We start from the raw sequence: 19,847 nt of genomic DNA on the forward strand, positions 1-19,847 counted from the left end.
ACCACAAAAGAGCTTCGTGTGTCTAAATGACAACTGACCCAAAATGGCATTGTGTTGGCCATCTTTATACAGTAGATGCGTAATCGTCAAATCATTAGCGGAGAGACATAGTTATTATCAACGCCTTCCTCATACACGCAGAAACAAATTGCTATAAAATACGTACGTTTTGGCTGCATGTTAAATTCACTAGAGTTTTCCGAGGCTTCCAAACGCATCAACATACTGGTCACGTGCTGGTTTATAAAAAAAAAAAAAAAAACATTAACTGAACTAGGATGTGCCCAACTACAAAAAAAAATAAAATAAAACAAACTAATAAATATATAAATAAGAAAATGTACAAACATTTGTTTTATATGTCTATCACTCGGATTTGAATCAAAATCACATAAACGTCAGAGTCAATCACTTCAAATCTTTTCTCGTGACGTCATTCTTTTTGGTGCCCTTTCACTCGCTCAGCCCCCCCGTCTCTCTCGCTCCCTCTCTCTCTCTATCTCGCCTGCTCTCTCTCTCCCTCTCTCTCGCCCCCATTCTCTTTGCTCAGTGAGTCGCACCGAATTCTATTGTGATGCTAAACTTTCGGAAGAGGGACAGAGTCACAGTGAGAGAGGAAGGAAGAGCGGCTCGGATTTCTGTATGGGCAAATCTGATCTGACCTAGGTTTATCTTAAAGTGTTTATCCCTTCCTCCATTCAGTGAGCTTTCAAACGTTTTCTAAACTGTTGCAAACTCTTTATGTCAGCGAGAGTCCTGGGTTTGTTTTGCCGGATCTTTAGCCATTCTTTGCGCTTCAGGAATGCACCGTGCACTTTGCAACTCGGTGTTCGGACATCTCCTGCTTTGCTTTTCCTCGGACAGGAGTTCTAAATGATCGACGGTCATGTGCTGGTGAAGGACAAACTCTTTTGTTCAGCCTGGTCCCCCCCGCGGTTCGCCCGGTGGCAGCCGGACGGAGGAGCGGCGAGCCCGGTTGGAGCGCTTCCTTTACGGGCATGGACGGTGGCCGGGCGGGGCTCCAGCAGGCGGCGGGCGGAGGAAGAAGAGGCGGGTGGGCGCTGGTGGAGGCCCAGCTTCAGGGTGGAGCGCCGTGGGGCTTCACTCTTCAGGGTGGCCTGGAGCACGGGGAGCCGCTCATCATCTCCAAGGTAACGTCATGTCATTGACCTCAAACATCAACATCAAAACAAAAAGTTTTCATTTGTATGTCTTTTTGGAGGAGGCCTACAAGTACAACAACTTGTAAGAAAAATGAATGAGAGGATATGTAGAATACACTTTAAACATATCATTTTCCAATTGGAAACGTGTTTTACTAAAAAGTTTCGTAGCACACAAGCATGCTCTAACCCAGGGGTGTCAAACTCGTTCTAATCGAGGGCCACGTTGCAGTTACGGTTTCTGTCAGAGGGCCGGGATGACTGTGATAAAATATATTTTGGGTGTATTTGTCACACTTTCAACTAGTTTTGAAATTAGAAAGAGGGTGAGAGCAAAAAGAGCTTGCTTTTTCCCCCCAAACAATTTCAAATTGACTTACAAATGTGATATTTTGACCGGAAACTTGAATTGGAATGGGCGTTTTGCGGGCCGCGTGAAATGATGTGGCGGGCCGGATCTGGGCCGGATTTGGCCCCCGGGCCTTGAGTTTGACACCTGTGCTCTAACCAGTAGGCTACGGGACAGTGAAGCCTTGTTCATCACGGGTTCATCACGTTCCAGTTGCACCATGACCGGTGGAAACAAATATCGAGCACGGGTATCAAACTGAAGCCCCCTGGGCAAAATTACAATCAGTCACATCACTTTATGTGGCCTGCCAAAGTAAGTTATGTGCACCAACATCGTTTTTAATTCTAAAATACTGTACTAAAATTACACACACAAGCATATTACTGGGCCTTGTATCACCTTAATCATGTACAACACAGGCTACAGGTATTTTCCAAAGCATTTATACATCATAAACTTGCATCAGCAATTAAAAGTCATCACCATACTCGACACTGTCAAAACTTAAAATGATCAAAGGGAATTTAAAATTATTTGTCCATAAAGTTGATGAAGACCACCAAGAGCAGGCAAGCTTTAAAAGATTACTCTAAAGTCTAGAGTACTCTAAATGACAAATCACAGTTTAATGTAAGAAGAACATCATTTTATTCATTTATCATTAATTGACCCCCCCCCCCCCCCCCCCCACCCCACTTCTTCAATTTGGGTGAATTTTACAAAAACATGAGTTTAAGTCTACCCTGACTTTAGTGGTTAGCCATATGGATGTCCAATTAAAACACATGGTGTGTGTTATTAAAATGATGAAATTACGGTACTTTTGGATGCATTTTTTTCATCTTATATCAACTAACTGTTGCAGTTATGGGGGGAGGGGATGGGGCGGAGCATGGAAGGTTGCCCTTCGCTGTTTCTCCCCCCACCTGCGGACATCCATGTCGGCTCGTTCAAACACACATTCAAGGGCTGAAGGAGACAAGTCGATCTGTCTTCCCATTAATAATGTGACACAGTCCACTGGAAAAATGATCTTCACAGCTTCCTTGTTGTCAACAAAGAGACAATAAGGCAACACTTGACGAAATTGCATTTGAATGCGCAAACATGCTAAAACGGATGCATACTATTTGGAATTAGAGGTATATATAATAATTTTAAGCTTTAGAAATGACATGATATCACTTATTTCACAGTCAAGACGATGTTATTTAAACACAAATTTGTGGAAAGTATTGCCCTGGAATTTGAGCGGGATATAAGCGGGTGTAAGTCGACCCCCCCCCCCCCTTCCCCCCATGCAAATATTGGCCATTTGGCCATTTACAGTACTACTTGCTGATGTTGGAAGAACCATAATTGGCCAATTGAATCAATCAATTGGTCAATTGATCACTGGGTTAAACCCTAATTAAATGGAAAAAATCCATCCATCCATTTTCATAGCGAGGGTCACGGGTGTACTTGAGCCTATCTCTGCTGTCTCTGGGAAGTAGGGGACACCCTGAACCATTTTCACAAACACACCTAAGGACAATTTGGACTCTTCAATATACCTTCCATGCATATTTTGAGGAATGAGGAAAGAATCAAGAGTACCTAGAGAAAACCCACGTGGGCATGGGGAAATATGCAAACTCCACACAGGTGGGCAGGAGCCAGAACCAAAGCCTCAACCTCTGAACCGGGAGGCGTATGTGAGGCGTATGTGCTAACCACTCTACCACCATTCCGTCCAAAATAGGAAAATGTAATACTATTTAACAGTTCAAAAGTGAACATCATATGATTATTAGATGTATGTTACTGCTGATGGCATAGGTAACTTGCACTTAGGTGAAAGTACCATTAATGCCAAAAAGTACATACAATATATGCTACCATCCAAGCAATGTTTTTTTTGGAAATCCCTGCTTAATTCAACAAGATAAAGCCACACATTCTGCGGGCTTTCCATCAGCATAGCTTTGGAATTAAAGAGTTCAAGTTCTAGACTGGCCTGACAACAGTCCACAATTGTCTCCTGATAAAAAATGTGTGGCGCATTGTCAAATAAAAAAGAGACTTCAGACGACTGAGCAACAGAAGTTGTACGTCAATCAAATATGGGAATTCCACCTGCAAAGTCCTCAATCACTTTCCTTTGCCACTAAATGTGAATTGAGTGTTGTTCAATGGAAAGTTGATGTTACTGGTAAACATGCCTCCGTCCCAGCTTTTCTGGAATGCATTGCGAAATAAATAATAAAAAAATACCAAAAAAGCAATAAAGTTCATGTATTCTGTTGCAATTCATATTTTACGCATCATCCCAACATCAGTGGGATTAGTAATTAAGATGTTATTTCCCTGAAAGCTGCCATGGCCTCTTTTAACTAAAATGCAAATCAGCAGGCAAGCTTGCCATTATATTTGTGAGGGTGTTTTCCCGGGATGAAAGCCAAAAGACTGTAAAATAGGACAAGAATGCGTATTATGTGTATTTTGGGTGGGAGAAATGAACATGCTTTTATTTTTTGATAGGGTTGTCATAGACCTTTTTTGTATGACCCCAACACAACCTCAAGTCTGCAATTCATCGCAAAGGTTCTCATTTAGCTGATTTTATTTCACTTTTTATCCTAATTTGTTTAACGTCAACATAAGTTTTAGTCTTCACCAGGTTCACCTATTTCACATATTTCTGATCAGGATAAATAGATTTAAGGAGTTTAATCCAGAGGTCTCGTGATCTGCAAGACGCTAATTAAACTGAAAAGTAAGACAGCATTTAGTTACTCTAATTGTTGTTGAAAATATGTCTTGACAGCGTACTAAACAAAACTGGAGCCGACCTTTGAAATTTTCTTCTCAGGTGTGGCAGTCAAATTTGAAGCAATCCCGAGTTAGTGGGACAAAAATCAAGCAATTCAAGTGGAGTCCTCAAATCATTGGTTGGGTTTGGCAAGTCACATTGCATTGGGTGTTTTCTTGCGTTTGTTAAGAAAGCTGAACTAAAACATTCCAGTTCCAATTCCTGTTTTATTTGAATGTCCCTTAAGCAATTCCATCCAATATGTATTTAGCATTATTGTCTTCTAAATTAAATGCATAACTGATATGAAGCTTACTTAATGTTGGACTTGTCAGATCAGCAGTGTTGGGCAAGTGACTTCAAAATTAGAATGCATTAGTTATGACATATTACTGTATTTTAAAGTAATTAGTTACATTGCAAAATTACTGTTTTTGAAATGTAAGGCATTTACGATTGGATTATTTTTATATTACTGTCTCCAAGATAATTGGAAATATGGATTTGCCATTCTAAATGTAGCTCATTTTGCTCATTACACATCCAGTGGAAGGTTTAAGCCTAAAAACAGCACAAATCATTTGATATGCATTGTACTGTAAACCATTAAAGACATGACAAGATATAGATCATTTTTTTGTATTTGAATCCTTTTATTACTCAGCTTCACAGCATAGTGATGCTTTGTTTATGCTTTAGGCAAAAACAGTTAGTGCATTGCACAATTTAAATGTTAATATTCAAATTTAAGACAAAATTTCAAGAATGGATTGTTTCGGTGGGGTTAACGTTAGCAGCTAGCCTGCATTATCATTACTGTGTTTAATGTACTGTTTAACATGACTTTTGTATGCTTCATCTTGATATACATTGACCAGAACTATTTATAGACTATTGTTAATAGAAATCGTACAGTGAAAATTTGCCAATATTGCTAGTTGCAACAGGGATCTTGTTGACAAGGTTTCTAATCCACTGCTGGGGAAAATCCACTGTGGAAAGCGGCAGCATATCTTCTACGTACAACATACTCCGCCAGAAGTCTCTTAACCTCTTGAGGTGGAAGTGGCATCCCTAATTTTGCCTGCTTTGTTTTATCCCCACTCTAAATTCTCCACGTTTCTTTTTGCTAACTTCCAGTGGAACTATGGCTCCACTGTAAATGGTACATCAAATTACTGGTGCTATTTCACGAAGTGGACACACATAAAATGATGCGGTGGGCAGGATCTGGCCTCCGGGCCTTGAGTTTGATCTAGCCATTTATGTTTCATAATACCTTATGTAATAACTTGGCTACCAGTTTTTGAATTTTTACTTTTTGATTGTGGTATAAAAAAAGCACACAAAAGCATGAGAAAGTGTGATTTGTTCAGACCTGTGTCTGCAAAGATTAATTGTAATGAATTCTTACATTATACATACTACATAAACAATAGTATATGTATACTTCATTAATAGGCAGAAATACACCATGTATTGTCTCATTTAATTGTGGTCTTGAGTAGTTTAAATACCAGATCCTGTCTTTTCATATTTTGGCTCACAATTAATAATAAATGAGCCTTTGACACATAATGTGCCAAATGCACTGTGACACTTTAAAACCAATTATTCTAAGTAACTCACAGCACAGCAACCGTCAGTTTTGGCAACTGTGCTCATGCTCATGCTCAGTGGTGAAAGTTCAACCTTGTTAATATTAGACCACCTTATGTTTGCACCTCTGAAAAATGGCGTGCACAGTACAGATTGCGTTGTGTAATAGATAAAAGACACAGTGGTCACCCCTAACTTTCCCATTTTGATAGCAAAATAGTAAATGCAAGGGTGATAAGTAAGACAGTTGACAGGATTACACATGCAAAAAAGTATATACAATCTTGGTTTTCACAAAAAGATGGTGATGCATTTAAAGCATTCACCCTCATAATCATAATGACACTGTGTGCAAAGTATGTTGGTGATAGTCCATGAACCTAAAAGGTGCATATTTTGGACGACTGTTTCCACATTTTCTACTTGTTCTATTCATCCCTCTCCGTTAAAGAATGTGCAAAATCCATTTTATAAACTTGTCTGGATGAGCTGAATACGAAATGGAAAATGACAATACATATCAGGTTGGAATTTTGTTCATACTCTATATACATTTGCTGTATGCTGAGAGGGTGAGAGTGTGTTTGCATGCTCTCCCCGAGCCCATGTGGGTTCTCTCTGGGCACTCCGGCTTCCTCCCTCACTCCAAAACCTGCCTGGCAGGTGTATTGGCATTACTAATTTGTCCATAGGCTGTGTGAATGGTTAATCGTCGCTGTGTGGCCTGCGATTGGCTGGCAACCAGATGAGCGTGTCGCCGCCTACTGCCCGAAGTCTGCTTGGATAGGCACCAGCAAGCCTGCGACCCGCGTGAGGATAAGCAGCTATAGAAAATGCAGCAGAGGAAAAAAAAAAAGCCTTCCCAACAACGGTTTACATTTCAAAGGTTTTCATTTACATAGGGTGTTCAATTTCCATTGTGATCATACCTTCTTTGATGGTCAACATTACATGCTAAAATCCATGACAATAAATTTTACAGCCCCTGGTGAGTCCTCTAAAACCACGATTATATTTATCTCTCTCGTTGTTGTTTGTTGTGTTGTTTATACAGAAATATGTCTGAAAATAGGGAAAATGGCAAAAAAATTGGAACTATTATTATCAGAACAGCACTTAATTGGCAGTCATTAGCCAGGTCCAAAAGACACACCTCTTTGCTTAATTTATCCAGTCTAGATGTGTGTAAAAGAAAAAAAAAAGGGTCTTACTGTTTTCTCACTAACATAAAATCATACTGGTAGTGGATTAATGCCAAGAGACAGTAATAGCTGTGGGAAAAGATATTTGAGACTAAGTGTACTAGTAATAAAACTACAGTACTTGTTTGTTCAGACCTTTCAACTGGTGTACTACAGCTTAGTCTGCATATTTCCAAAAGCAGCAAGGAGCTCAGTCTTGCTCGAATGCATGTGTGCAAAGGCGTTTTGAAGACTAAGGCAAAGTTTCAGCTCACTTATCTCACAGAGAACCAGAGAAAACAGGACAACGTGACCTTGATATGACACATACTCGACAGACACATGTAGATGTCCACTGGCTCACTCACTTTCAGCCGTCAGCAGTCGGGCCGATAAAGCACTCAAGTAACGCTGATACATTGTGTGTATGATGAATCATCACACAGTCATGCCTGTGGAGCATTTTTCATAAAGAATGTGAATGCAGTACACAGTATACAAATTGAAGCCTGGACAATTGCAATAAAATCAATGAAAATTTACATTCTTTTGTGAACAATACAGAAAGGGATTTGCGGCTCTGGTGGATGACTAGTTAGCACGTCCGCCTCACAGTTAAGGGACTCAAGTTCGAATCCATCTGGCTCCGGCCTTCCTGTGTGGAGTTTGCATGTTCTTCGCCAACAGCTCAAAGTCAGCTTGGATAGGCACCAGCAAGCCTGGTGACCCTTGTGCGTATAAGTCGCTATTGAAAATGGATAGATTTAGGGATTTTATTTTTTTTCATGTTAATTTGACAGTCATTTAGGTTTTAAGAAATGAGACAAACCAACAGAGAAAGATTGTAATAGACCTCATGTTCACTGCAGAAAAAAAAAAAGCTCCAGTTTGAACAACTGAAAGCGAATGACATACTGCGATTGTGTTTTCTAGTGTAAAAGGCTCTCATGCATGAAAATTACTATTTGTGAACAAAACAACTGCCAAATGTCATACATGGGGTGGTGGGGTGGTGGGGCGAATGGCAAACATAAAGTTCACATAATTTATATTGTAAAACTGTAAAGAAAAAAAAATACACTAAACAAAGGTTGTCAGTGTCTCTCTACAACATCAAACATCGCTAAAGCTCAGTTACTCAGGTAAGTCCTATATGCAAGAATTATATATCTTATAAAAATGTACACCAATGACATTGATTAATCAATCATATAACTGAATTACAAATGCTATTCATTTCAATACAAAACATTATGCAAGAGTTCTTGTGAATGCAAAACCTTTGCATATGCTAACATAGACCAAAGGGAAATACCTGGCACAAATGAAAATGCTATACGTCAGCACTATATAACATGCTGTAGATAAGAACGAACATTAATTAGCAGGTTTTCCACAGTCACAAGTTGTTGAATCAACAAACAAACTTATTCTCGGGATATTATCATAAATGTCATGACATAAATTACTTATTTAATCGTGGGCCAGGTTTCACAGAGAGACAAAACAACATGTGTGTCACTGAGAGTGACTGCTCTCAACCGAAGCCACGCCGCCCTCCCTCACTACAAAATGTAATATCAACAGCGGCCAGAGATGGCTCCAAAAAACAAAGATCAAGTCAAATAAAGCACAAATAAACGAACTGCGAAAGGGTAAGCTAAATAAATTCCAAAACGTCCTTCTTTCGGGTGTGGCCCATGCAGTCTGTTACAATTTGATCCACTGACCAGTACCAGGCTGCGGAACGCGGAACTTGTGTTTTCCATCTAGCGGTATATGGTTTTTTTATGCTTTAAGACTTTAGAGTGAACCCCTACTATTATCAGGGGATAGAGAAATGAATGACTTGGACAGGGGAAATAATGAAAGAAGATTATGATACCAATGTATCAAATAGAAAGTTTCCCAATTATATACAGTATTGTTGAGTAACAAAACATGTTTCTTTGCAGGTAGAAGAGGGCGGAAAGGCAGACACTTTGGAGTGCCCACTGCAGGTGGGGGATGAGATCATCATCATAAATGACATTGAGCTGACAGGTTATCGTCAAGAAGCCATCGCCCTTGTCAAGGGATCACACAAGACTCTACAGATCACCGTTCGCAGGTAAGAATTCATGTGTGTGTGTTCAAAAAGACAACAACAGGTGGGGTTGGACCAGCAATACTACTGTTGACTTACCATAAGAACATTTTATGCTATGCGCCGCTACAGTAAATTCAGCAGTAACAAAGGCTAATGAAAAAATATTCAGTGTGCCCACTTAAAGGTGTGTTATTTGAGAAAGCATCTTTTAGAATACAAACTGATATTATACTAACAAAGGCTAATTAAAAAAATATTCAACGAGCCCACTTAAAGGTGTGTTATTCGATAAAGCATCTTAGAATATAAACTGATATCATACTAGCTACAATAACTGGTATGTGTTTGTGCTTGGGGTGGGGCTGCTTGTAAAGCTTCTGTTGCTACTGCGGGTATTATTTTTTGGACGTCCAGTCAGAGGACTAATTCAACACAGGCCTTTACAATATGCACGTACACACACACAAACACACGCACACACGTGTTTGTACAGTTGTATATGTGAGGACATTCATTGATATAATGCATTTCCTAGCTCTTAACCTTACCCAGCAGATATGATTGTCTAACGCTAATCCTTACTCTAACCTCACCCCCAACCCAATTCAAACCTATGCTCTAAGAGCAAGTCTTGACCCTCAAAAAGAGGTCTTAATAAGTGGGGAAGAGCTTAAATATCCGCACTTTTCCAAAATGTCCTCACTGTTGGTAGAAAACTTAAACGGTTCACACAAGTATAGCCGTACAGGAACACACACACACACACACACACACACACACACATTCACACACAGTCCAACCAATGCCGTACAGTACATGGCATTGTGTTAAGGTGTGGCAAGAATCTCACAAGAACGGTTGGTCCACACAATCACAGTTCAAGTGTTTGTGTCTGATTAACTTCCTGTAAGGTTCCTGTATGTGGGTCTGTTAGGTGAAATAATTTGTCTTGCCGAAATAAATCTCATGAATGCAGTAGTTTGTGGAACAGGTTTGTCATCAGAATTAGACATTGTTATATATTTTGTAGCTTTGTACTATGTAGCAGACTTGTAAAGTAGGCCAAACTTTATTGCTTCCTATTTAAGCTGTCTTCACCTTTGGACTATATTGACTTCCATGATGGTTCATTTTATTTTGTCAATAGAATATTTGGAGGGGAACTTGTGAGGAAGCTCCTAAGACTGAAAACCAGGGACAGAGTGGGATAGAGTTTCATCACTGTTTAATGGCACACTCCAGACCTTTGAATAAACAAGGAATAGCAATGTTTAAGAAAAAAAAAATCAGATTCATTTCTTAATCGAAATAAGTAATTGATTGATAGTGGGCTGCATTAAGACAGACATGGGGAGGATCTTTGGAATGTGATCTGTTTACAGTGGACCACCGGGTTACTGCGTCCCTGGCTTATGTTATTTTCAAGTTCCGAAGTGAAATACTAAGTTTTTTCATCCCCTCTTTACGGCATTTTTCCCGCTTTACGAGATCAATAACAATTACAAAATTCAAACTCGCCGGTCAGTGTGCGTGCGTATGACAACACGAGTCGCACCACGCTCATACGTCGCTACATGTGTCACTGCATACGTCACTGAAATGCTGGTCGGCTGTTGGTAAGCACCACGGCTCCCAAAGATGCTGGTCTGCTATTGGTCAACATCACGGCGTCACAAAGATGCTGGTCTGCTATTGGTCGGCGTCACTGTGTCACTAAGATGCCGACATGATAAAAACTTGATCTTATGTGAGTTTTTACAATATTGTATTTATTGTGCATTTTAGTGCTTAATTCAAAATGAAGTTGGTTAGCTGTGGGTCCCAAGATTGCTAGTGATGTTAACTAGAGAAGTAAGAAGATTAGTATGGAAACAAAGCAGGAGATGATCAAGAAATACAGTATGAAGAAGTCTAGGCTAGGCTATCCTCGCTAGGAAATATGGCCTTAAGTCATGTCATTCCAAAGCTAAATACAATTTTTTTTTTTTATTTTATATGTATATATATATATATATATATATATATATATATATATATATATATATATATATATATATATATATACAGGGGTGACCAAGTCCGGTCCTGGAGAGCCACAATCCACTTCGACCAACACACCTGCCTCAAATCAGGGTCGTTATCAGAATTCCTTGAAGCAGGCCAATGAGGTCATTATTTGAAACAGGTGTTTTGGTTGTAAGGAAAGATCGAAAACAGGCCATATTGTGGCTCTCAAGGACAGGACATGGCCACCCCTGGTTTAGAAGTACTATGCACAAGGCAATGCGCTGCCTGTCAAGCCACAGTGTCGTAGTCAAAGTCAAACTTTGTGAGAAAGTCCGACAGTCCTTCCAAAAAAAGTGTAATTATGGTACAAATAACATATGACACATACGGCATTGCTATGCTTTTATTTTAATTTATTTTCTGGACGCACACTCACGACAACACTAAACCAACATGATAATCTTTGGTTCGCAGAGTCAGCAGCCGCTGTTGTGACAACGCAGTGTTGGTCTATTTTTTTTTTTTACTGCACATTATTCGTCCTCTTTCACCCCCACCCTTCCCCATTTAATGTGTGCATCCTGTCTTCTATTATGTCCTCCTTTTTTTTATACAGGTGCCGTCTGGGCAAGAAAGGTTTTCAGTCAGTCAAGCGGAGAACTCATCGATGTCACTCAGCCACATTTACCGATTTGGAACTAGTTGTACACATGATGCCTCCTTGATTTGGGCGATTATGTGAGACTTTTAAATGCCCCTTATGGCCTTGAAAATACGGTAGTTTTTTTGTACATGTATTTTATTCTGTGGTCAATAGTGCTGGTGGGCCGCATATTATTGATTTGATAACATAGGCTGCAGCCCGGCGAAAATTTTAACACAAGCAGCAATTGGCACAAGGGCCCGACTTTGGACATACCTGCTGTAGATGAAAACCGTGGACTTTTTTAGCTTTAGTAAATCTTACAATTGTGCAGTGTAGTATTAGTTAGTGCTGTCAAGAAACTAAACAATTGAGATTAAGTATTTAAAATATGTAATTAATCTTTTAATTTCATCAGAGAAAAACCCAACCAGAGTTTTTTTTGTGGTTGTTTTTTTTTTTAGATACAGTGTGTTATTGATGTAGATCAACAGATTTATACACAAAAAAAAGTGGTGTTCTCAAGTTTAGTTTGGCAAAGAGTTTTGCTGTGGTTTTCTGCATAAACGTCTTTGTTGCTATCATTAATTGGGCTGCTGTTTCATCTTTGTGCTTTGCATTGATGTGTTAAGAGAATTTTGAGCTGCTTCTGTGGCACGCAAACTTCTTACCAAGAATGCAAATGCCTCTAAGGCACAGTCATTGAGGGTTTTTTTTTTAATTGAATTTACCATTCATTGGACCGACAACTCTCTCGTACTCTTCCATTTTCATGTTTTCCTCCTGCCTTCTCAATCCCTCAGGAGCCTATCAGTCTTTGTCAATTCAAGAAGCTTGATGCATACAAACGAATCTAATCAGCATACAGAAAACATTTAAAGCAAATAACCTGTTAATCTGAGACACACTAGTTTTAGTTAGCTGATTTTTTCTTTTATTAACTGTATTTAGGTGGGTTTTATTTTTATTTAAAGTTATTAACAAAAAATATATTTTTTAACTTCAGTTTGAGTTAATTTTTGTGCACTACAGCCTTGGATCGTGCTCATGTGTACAGTTTGTGTGTGCAGGCATGGTGTATTATTTTGAAAGGTGTTTAAATGCACCACATGTTTGAGTACATCCTTCATCCTCTATTTCTGGAAGACAAAAGGTGTGTAACTCGGAGCACACCTGTCAAATGCTGCGTCACTCACCATACCTGTCTGTCCAAGTACCTGTCTCTCCTCCATTCCTGCCACACTCCCTTTCTGATTGGTGCATTCCAGCGAAACCTGGTTGGTTAAAAAAATGAGAACAAAGTAAGAAGGCAATGGGAGGAACAGGTGCACACCAGCACTTAGCAGAAGTGTGCTACTAGCACCTTGGAAACAAAACATCTTTTTTTTCCAAGGACCTTCACATCAGAGCTGTAAGTGCGATTTTGGTCTCAGTAATATATGTGTGGGTTTGTTATATATTTGTATTTTTCAGTTTTTCCGATACACACATACACAAACATACACAAACTTGCGATTGACTCAAGTAATGGAAACTTAAGTGAAAGTAAGATAAGCTGTATGCTGCTAAATGCTGATGGTTTCATACACAGACACACACAAACACACACACACACACACACACACACACACACACACACGCACACAGGTCTCAACTATGATCCTAAAAGAGGACACTAAGTTGAATATTTTGCTATTTTCAAAGGTTTATTATTTGATTGTTGAAATTGTGTCTAAAACTATGTTGATTTAGTTGATTATACAATGTGGCTCATGATAAAAATGAGTTAGACACGTCTGTTAATCGAATGTTTTACGTTATAAAACTTTTAAGTTAAATCAGACACCGATAGCATTTTTTTTCCTTTTTTTTTTTTTTTTACCCCAAAAAGCTTTACACTGGTTAAGGGCTACTTGGCTGAAAAAGTATTTCGCAGGGTGTACATCACTGAAAAAAGGTTTGTCTGGGATATGTTTTTTATTTAGTTTTTTTCCCAAGGAAAATATTTTATACAATGTGCATTTCATTGAAAAACTCAGAAGAATATAATAAAATAACCTGATATCATAACTATAATAAACTATAATAAACTATATACAGTATATATGTGTGTGTGTGTATATATATATATATATATATATATATATATATATATATATATATATATATATATATATATATATATATATATATATATATATATATATATATATATATATATATATATATATACACCTATTCATTGAGTTTTGTTTTTGTGTGGCAGTTTTGATCAAAATTAGTATTTTTGAGGTGTGACACGTGTGAAAGTGAAGTACTGTATGTGGGGCTATACTGAGGTCAAGAAATGGCGTAAAATGTGGCTAGAGGCTTCTTTTTCACTATAACCAACACAATAGCTTTCCATGTGAGATCAGTTTTCCCTGCTCTTTTTGACAGGTTTATTTTGGTTTGTCTATTCACGTTGAAGTATCTGTAAGGATTTCTAAAGTTTGTGTGTGCTTAAACATGTGTTTGTCACCTGTATTGCTGCTCGCTACACATTCTGCAGATGTTTTGTCATTTGATCCCCCCCCCCCCTAGAAGCAGTCTGCACTGCACTGGTGTTATATTGCACTTGACTTTTGTTTTCCTTTTAGAAAAAAACGGGGAGAGAAACTACATATGTGGCACCTGCGTATTGCTTGAATGAAAGTGCTGCCTATGTAATAGACAAAAATATACTTCAGTATATGGGCATATTTGAGCACAATTGCATACAAAGGGAAAAAATAGAAAGCTCTTTGTATGATGCAGTGAATTGATATAACAGTAAGCGAAATAATTTAATATTACTCTTTTGTAGTGTTTTGCTAACGCTTAAAGGTTTGTGCAGCTGATGGTGTATGAGTGTATGATAAATGACTGATGCTTGTTCGTCTGAAAATACAAATTAAGTCACTGGAATGTGAGGAGGTTGAGCAGGTTTGACCAAGTTCATCATTCTAATCTTCCTGGTCTAATTATAGCTAATAGCCAAAAATTGCATGCATATCACAAAGAAAAGTTACTTCGATGTTCCAAGTAGGCTATGTATTGGTGTGAATGTGAATATTTTATCATGATAGTTATTCAGTCTTCAATCTAACATTTAATTGGTAAACAATAATTGATTTTAATTGTTGAAATTATTAAATAAAACTGCATGAAACCGGGTCGACTTCACAGCTTCATTTACAATCACGTTGCTATGCTGAAAGGTCATCACAAGTGTGGACAAGTAACAGTAGAAAACTTGTTTGAAGTTATAAGTTCGATATCGAATTTAGGTGCGTGCTCGTTTCCACACTCGCCCCAAAATGCAAAAATTGTGTGTAAATGTGAATTTTACCTGGGTTAGTTTTAATTAACTAGACCTATATAAACTTTAATACCTTGAACATAACTGAACTCAAGTAAATGAATCGGACTAAATCTTTGTAATTTAGTTACAATAACCATAACGAATTACATTGACCTAAGTACAAAGTACTGTACAGAGACCAATTAAAATAATTGTTAAAGAAAACCACTGAATTGTGTCAAAATTCTTTACATTTGCTTTTTTTTTTTTTTATGTTCTTTGAACTTTTTTTGTAGCGGAGACAATTCCACTCATACAGAATAGAATTCTACCCAACGCTGTTTTTGACCATCTTAACTCTTTCAGTGCCATGGACAATAATTCTCATGTTTTAAAATGCTAACATTCTCATCAAATGTTTTTTTTTTTTTTTTTTATGAAAGGGTAGCTAACACCCTTGACTAGTGCTTATTTTAATATAAAGGCAATTGAGCTCTGTAGTGATGAACTGTGACCATTGGATGGCAGTGTTGCTCACATTGGAGAAGAAAGCCATACATATTACACATACATTACATACTTGTAAGTAAGGACTGGAAATCAATATTTCATATGATACCACCCTTTTTTTTTACATAGACATAGCACAAAATAATCTGTAGGCCTTGAAAGATGAGTGAAATTTCTAATAATTGACTGGGACTCAAGGGGTTGCTTTTGTCCATTTTGTCCAGCTCCTGTTCAGAATGACTTCCTCTATCTTAATGCTCTAAGTTGTCATTCCAAAAGCGTACATGTAACGCCGTATTTTGCTCTGGGTTGTCAATAAGTTTGAGTTGAATTCGGCCCCTAAGCATTTTTCATTCAACAATGTGTTTGTGCACAAATGTCAAGTGAGGATGGTGATGTCCTTGCTAGCTCTCTTGAAGGCCAAAAAATAAATTAAGTAGAATGCATGCTAATCGGGAACAGCAACGCAAGTATTGTATTAGCTTAGTCCTTTGACGTCACCTAACGACTGCAATTAGCAGTTCAAAACCACTTGAGATATCTTTACAGGTGCCAAACTCCAGTCCTCAAGGGCTGGTATCCTGCATGTTTTCGAACCCTCTCTCTCTGACACACCTGATTCAAATGATTAGGATCATTTTCCTGGGTTTTATGTATTAATCAATGGGATCATATTTCTCAGAGAGAGCAACGAAAACATTTAACCTCAATTACATCGGTAGTGAGGGTTACACACGTAGCCTGACGTCACCGTGCAATCGTCCATCACAACACGCTCACCAGCAGATGTCATAAATGCACAGGTGCGAATAATAATAAGAAAAAAATGTTCTGTTCTTAATAACAGAAGTACTTTTGGTGAAAATACCAATATCCTATAACCTGTTACACTTGTGGAAAGGAAATTACTAACGACTGCACATTTGTTGGGAGTTGTTTTTTTCTTCAAGATTCAAGAGTTTTATTGTCATATGCATAGTAATACTACACAATGGAATTCTTATTCTCTTAACTTCCTCCAGCAGACTATATTCCATAATAGAGCAAATAATAAACAAAATGGTTAATCCTGATTTAAATCTGCTCCCGTTAACGTTTTATACTGCACTGTACAATTTCTGTGAATAAAGGTAAAATAGTCTCCCATCAGGCGGGATTCCTGTGACCTCGCCGGATTACCGAAAAAGTCTCAGCTTCTATGACATGGGTGTCAAACTCGTTTTTATCATGTACTACGTTATAGTTAATAGTTTCTGTCAGAGGGTCATTGTGACTGTGAAATCAAATAAATATAACACGTTTTGAAATCGTAGGCCATTAAAAACTGTTCAAACGTGTTATTGTTAACACAAAAATGTGTAAAAGTTGAAGAAAACATGAACATTTGGTATTAAAATGATGTGGCGGGCCGGACCTGGCCCCCGGGCCTACAGTTTGACACTTGTGTTCGAAGTGTTGACCCTTTAGTTGAAACAAGCAATGTAAAAGAGGAATGATAAATGTTGACATGATTGAGGTTAAATTTAAAAATGAGCATGTTTATTCTTAAAACATACAACGTTAGTTGGATGTTCCCAGCATCACAATATTACAGTATAAACCTGCAGTTGACATTGTTGTGACGACAGTGTGATGCATTAAGGCTTTTTTTTTTGTATGGGAAATTTCGTACACCGAGTAACTCAATGTGCTCGACACTGCTGAAAATGACAATTAAATTGATCATAACTGTCAAAGTCCTTAAGAATTAACTACTGTTTGTTTTCTTTTTGAACAGAGAGTATTTCATATGCAAATCTTATTTAATTCCTGCAAGCTAATGAAGTGTATCTTTTATCACATCCTAAGTATAGCGATAAGCATTAAACTCAGCAAATGAACACAACAATGATAAACATGGAATACTGAGCCATGCTGACTATGGCAGGATGGAAGGAGAGCTATTATAAAGAACCTTGTAACAAATTTCTGCTTTTACAAATGTAATTAATTTTTACACTGGAGATCAGTGGTATTAAGTAGACAATGTGTTTATTAGCGTACCTGCCTCATGACCACACACAAGAACAATAGAAAATAAATGCATCAAAATTAATCATTAATCATAACCGTACACACTTTATAATCTTAAAATAGATATGATAAATCTAGGCTAGGGCTAACCTTTTATACTTGACCATATCCGTTGCATGCGCACAATATTGGTGGAGTTTGAGTGCTCTTTGGAATTGTTTTGGAGTGTGTCCTTTGGGTGTTTCTGGTGGTGCACTGATGCTCAGAAACTATTCTAACAGTTGTGTTTGCTATTCCAAGAACTGCTAGTGTTGACTTCATGTTTCGTTAAGCTGCTTAACATTTATAGATGTGGGTCTGGCTTGCCAGCTCTATTGTAGCACAAAATACTCATCCAAACATGACATTGGTGAGTAGTAAATATTTGTTGTAAGATTGCTTATTACAAATATTTTATTCTGAATTTGAAGGTATTTTAAAGAGCGCCTGCTCAACATTGATTCATCACCATTATAACCTCATGTTCCATGAATTCTAATTTGGTTTGAGGGTTGTCTCGAATGGCATTTATCAGTCAAACTACGGCCTGGGGGCCATATGCGGCCCATTGAGCTTTTTAATCTGGTTTGCTGAACTTGAAGAAATTATCAACCAGGAGGAGAGTGTTAATGTTAATATCCTGACGGATAATATCCAAACTCTCAGTGCTTCATCCCTCTGCTCCTGGTCAAATTTTCGAACCCTTCGCAGCCCTCATGTCACAGTTTGCCCACTCCTGGCATACACTGTGTATTTTTTAACTGTAGATTTGACTGACTCTAAATGAATACGCATTCACTGACATATGATTACGCATTCACTGACATATGATTTCTTCTACATTACATAGCTTTGTCATAATACAAGACTCTGCCAAGTTCAAAACAAAATGAATAAACAAATATAGTAAGAAAATGCTTGAACTACTCTAACTATTGCTGGCATTGGTGGTATTGTTTCTTTAGCTTTTCAACGAAATTTTTCTCATAATATTTTTGGTTAGCAATTATTAGTAAATCCTTTTAAAATTCTGGACGTTACCATATTTTTTAATTTACTCCATACTGTAGTATGAATAAATGACTAATGGAGACTTTGATTTGTCAAGAGTTTAAATCTAAAGACAGTGTCTTTGTCTTGCATTGAGTCATTTTCGCTGACTCCTTTTGTGGCAGCTTGCCGTAATCAAGCTGAATGAATGTTTGACTTTCTCTAGCCCAAAAACGAACAGGAAGAAGTCAGTCCTGGGACAACGGCAACAAAACCGTTTCCAGGACAACCACTCTGCACGGGTGCGTATCTGTGGGTGTTCTTTAATAAGATTCTAGAGACAGGCAGTTCACAGAGGGCGCTTTTATGTTTAACTCTTCTGGTAAACCTCTAATTAGGTTCAGAGACAACTTTGTTTTTTTGTTGTGTAACAAAAACAATCACACTTGTTTTTTTGTTTTTTTTAGTAGATGTACTGCAAGTACTGGGCTTTTTGACGCCTGGTATGTTTGTGATCATAAAATGGAACGACATTTTGTCACTGACAGCAGTTTGTTAATTTAGTGATTTTATTCATTTTTAGAAGTGCTACCAGGAGACATTCCTGACTTGTCTGAAATCCAAACTGTGTTCTTTCAACTTCCCATTGTCCTGTGTGTTGGGAATCCAAACGCTTGGGACTGTTTTCTTGAACATTGCATGTCAGGACTCAGGCCTGACCAGCTGAGACATCCAGGTTGCATATAAGCAATGCAATGGCCAAGTGTTGTGATATCAGTTGCTATGGTCATGTATTTGTCAGTTTTGTCATATTGGTCATGTGTTTGTCACCTTGGTCAATTTTAGGTCTTACGTCAGAGTCCTGTATTTACTGTTGTGACTGGTGGTAACTTGTTTGTTGCTTGATGTGTCAATTACCATGCAGTTGCGATTCGCAAAGGACCTTAAGTTTGCTTTATCATGTCATATTAGATTTGACGTCTTGACATAACATAAGCCTGGGGTTCTCAAACTTTGGAGTCAGGGACCTCTTTTAGAAAGCACATTTTCTGAGGATCCCCATTACAAATATTTGCGGAAACAAAACAAACAAACAAAAAATACGGCAAACATAAGTGCCCTTTTTATTTAGCAACATATTAAAT

The 19,847-nt window shown here is 38.0% G+C and overlaps 1 protein-coding gene across 2 annotated transcripts in view; it reads left to right on the top strand.

The window, feature by feature from the left end:
- The first annotated feature begins 601 nt into the window (after positions 1-601).
- Positions 602-19,847, top strand: part of shroom3 (shroom family member 3) — a 70,865-nt gene continuing 51,619 nt past the window's right edge. Inside the window, exons 1-2 of one of the 2 annotated variants that reach the window (XM_088435652.1) lie at positions 602-1,151; positions 9,045-9,199. In XM_088435652.1, the coding sequence (XP_088291778.1) occupies positions 999-1,151; positions 9,045-9,199 (308 nt within the window). In that variant the 5' untranslated portion in view covers positions 602-998. Of the gene's footprint in view, positions 1,152-9,044; positions 9,200-13,152; positions 13,240-19,847 lie in introns of those variants that run through there. The other variant, XM_088435654.1, reaches the window with a different exon arrangement.

The sequence above is a fragment of the Hippichthys cyanospilos genome, chromosome 15, assembly GCF_059441005.1.
Source record: "Hippichthys cyanospilos isolate Australia breed blue-spotted pipefish chromosome 15, RoL_Hcya_1.0, whole genome shotgun sequence".
Taxonomy (NCBI): domain Eukaryota; kingdom Metazoa; phylum Chordata; class Actinopteri; order Syngnathiformes; family Syngnathidae; genus Hippichthys; species Hippichthys cyanospilos.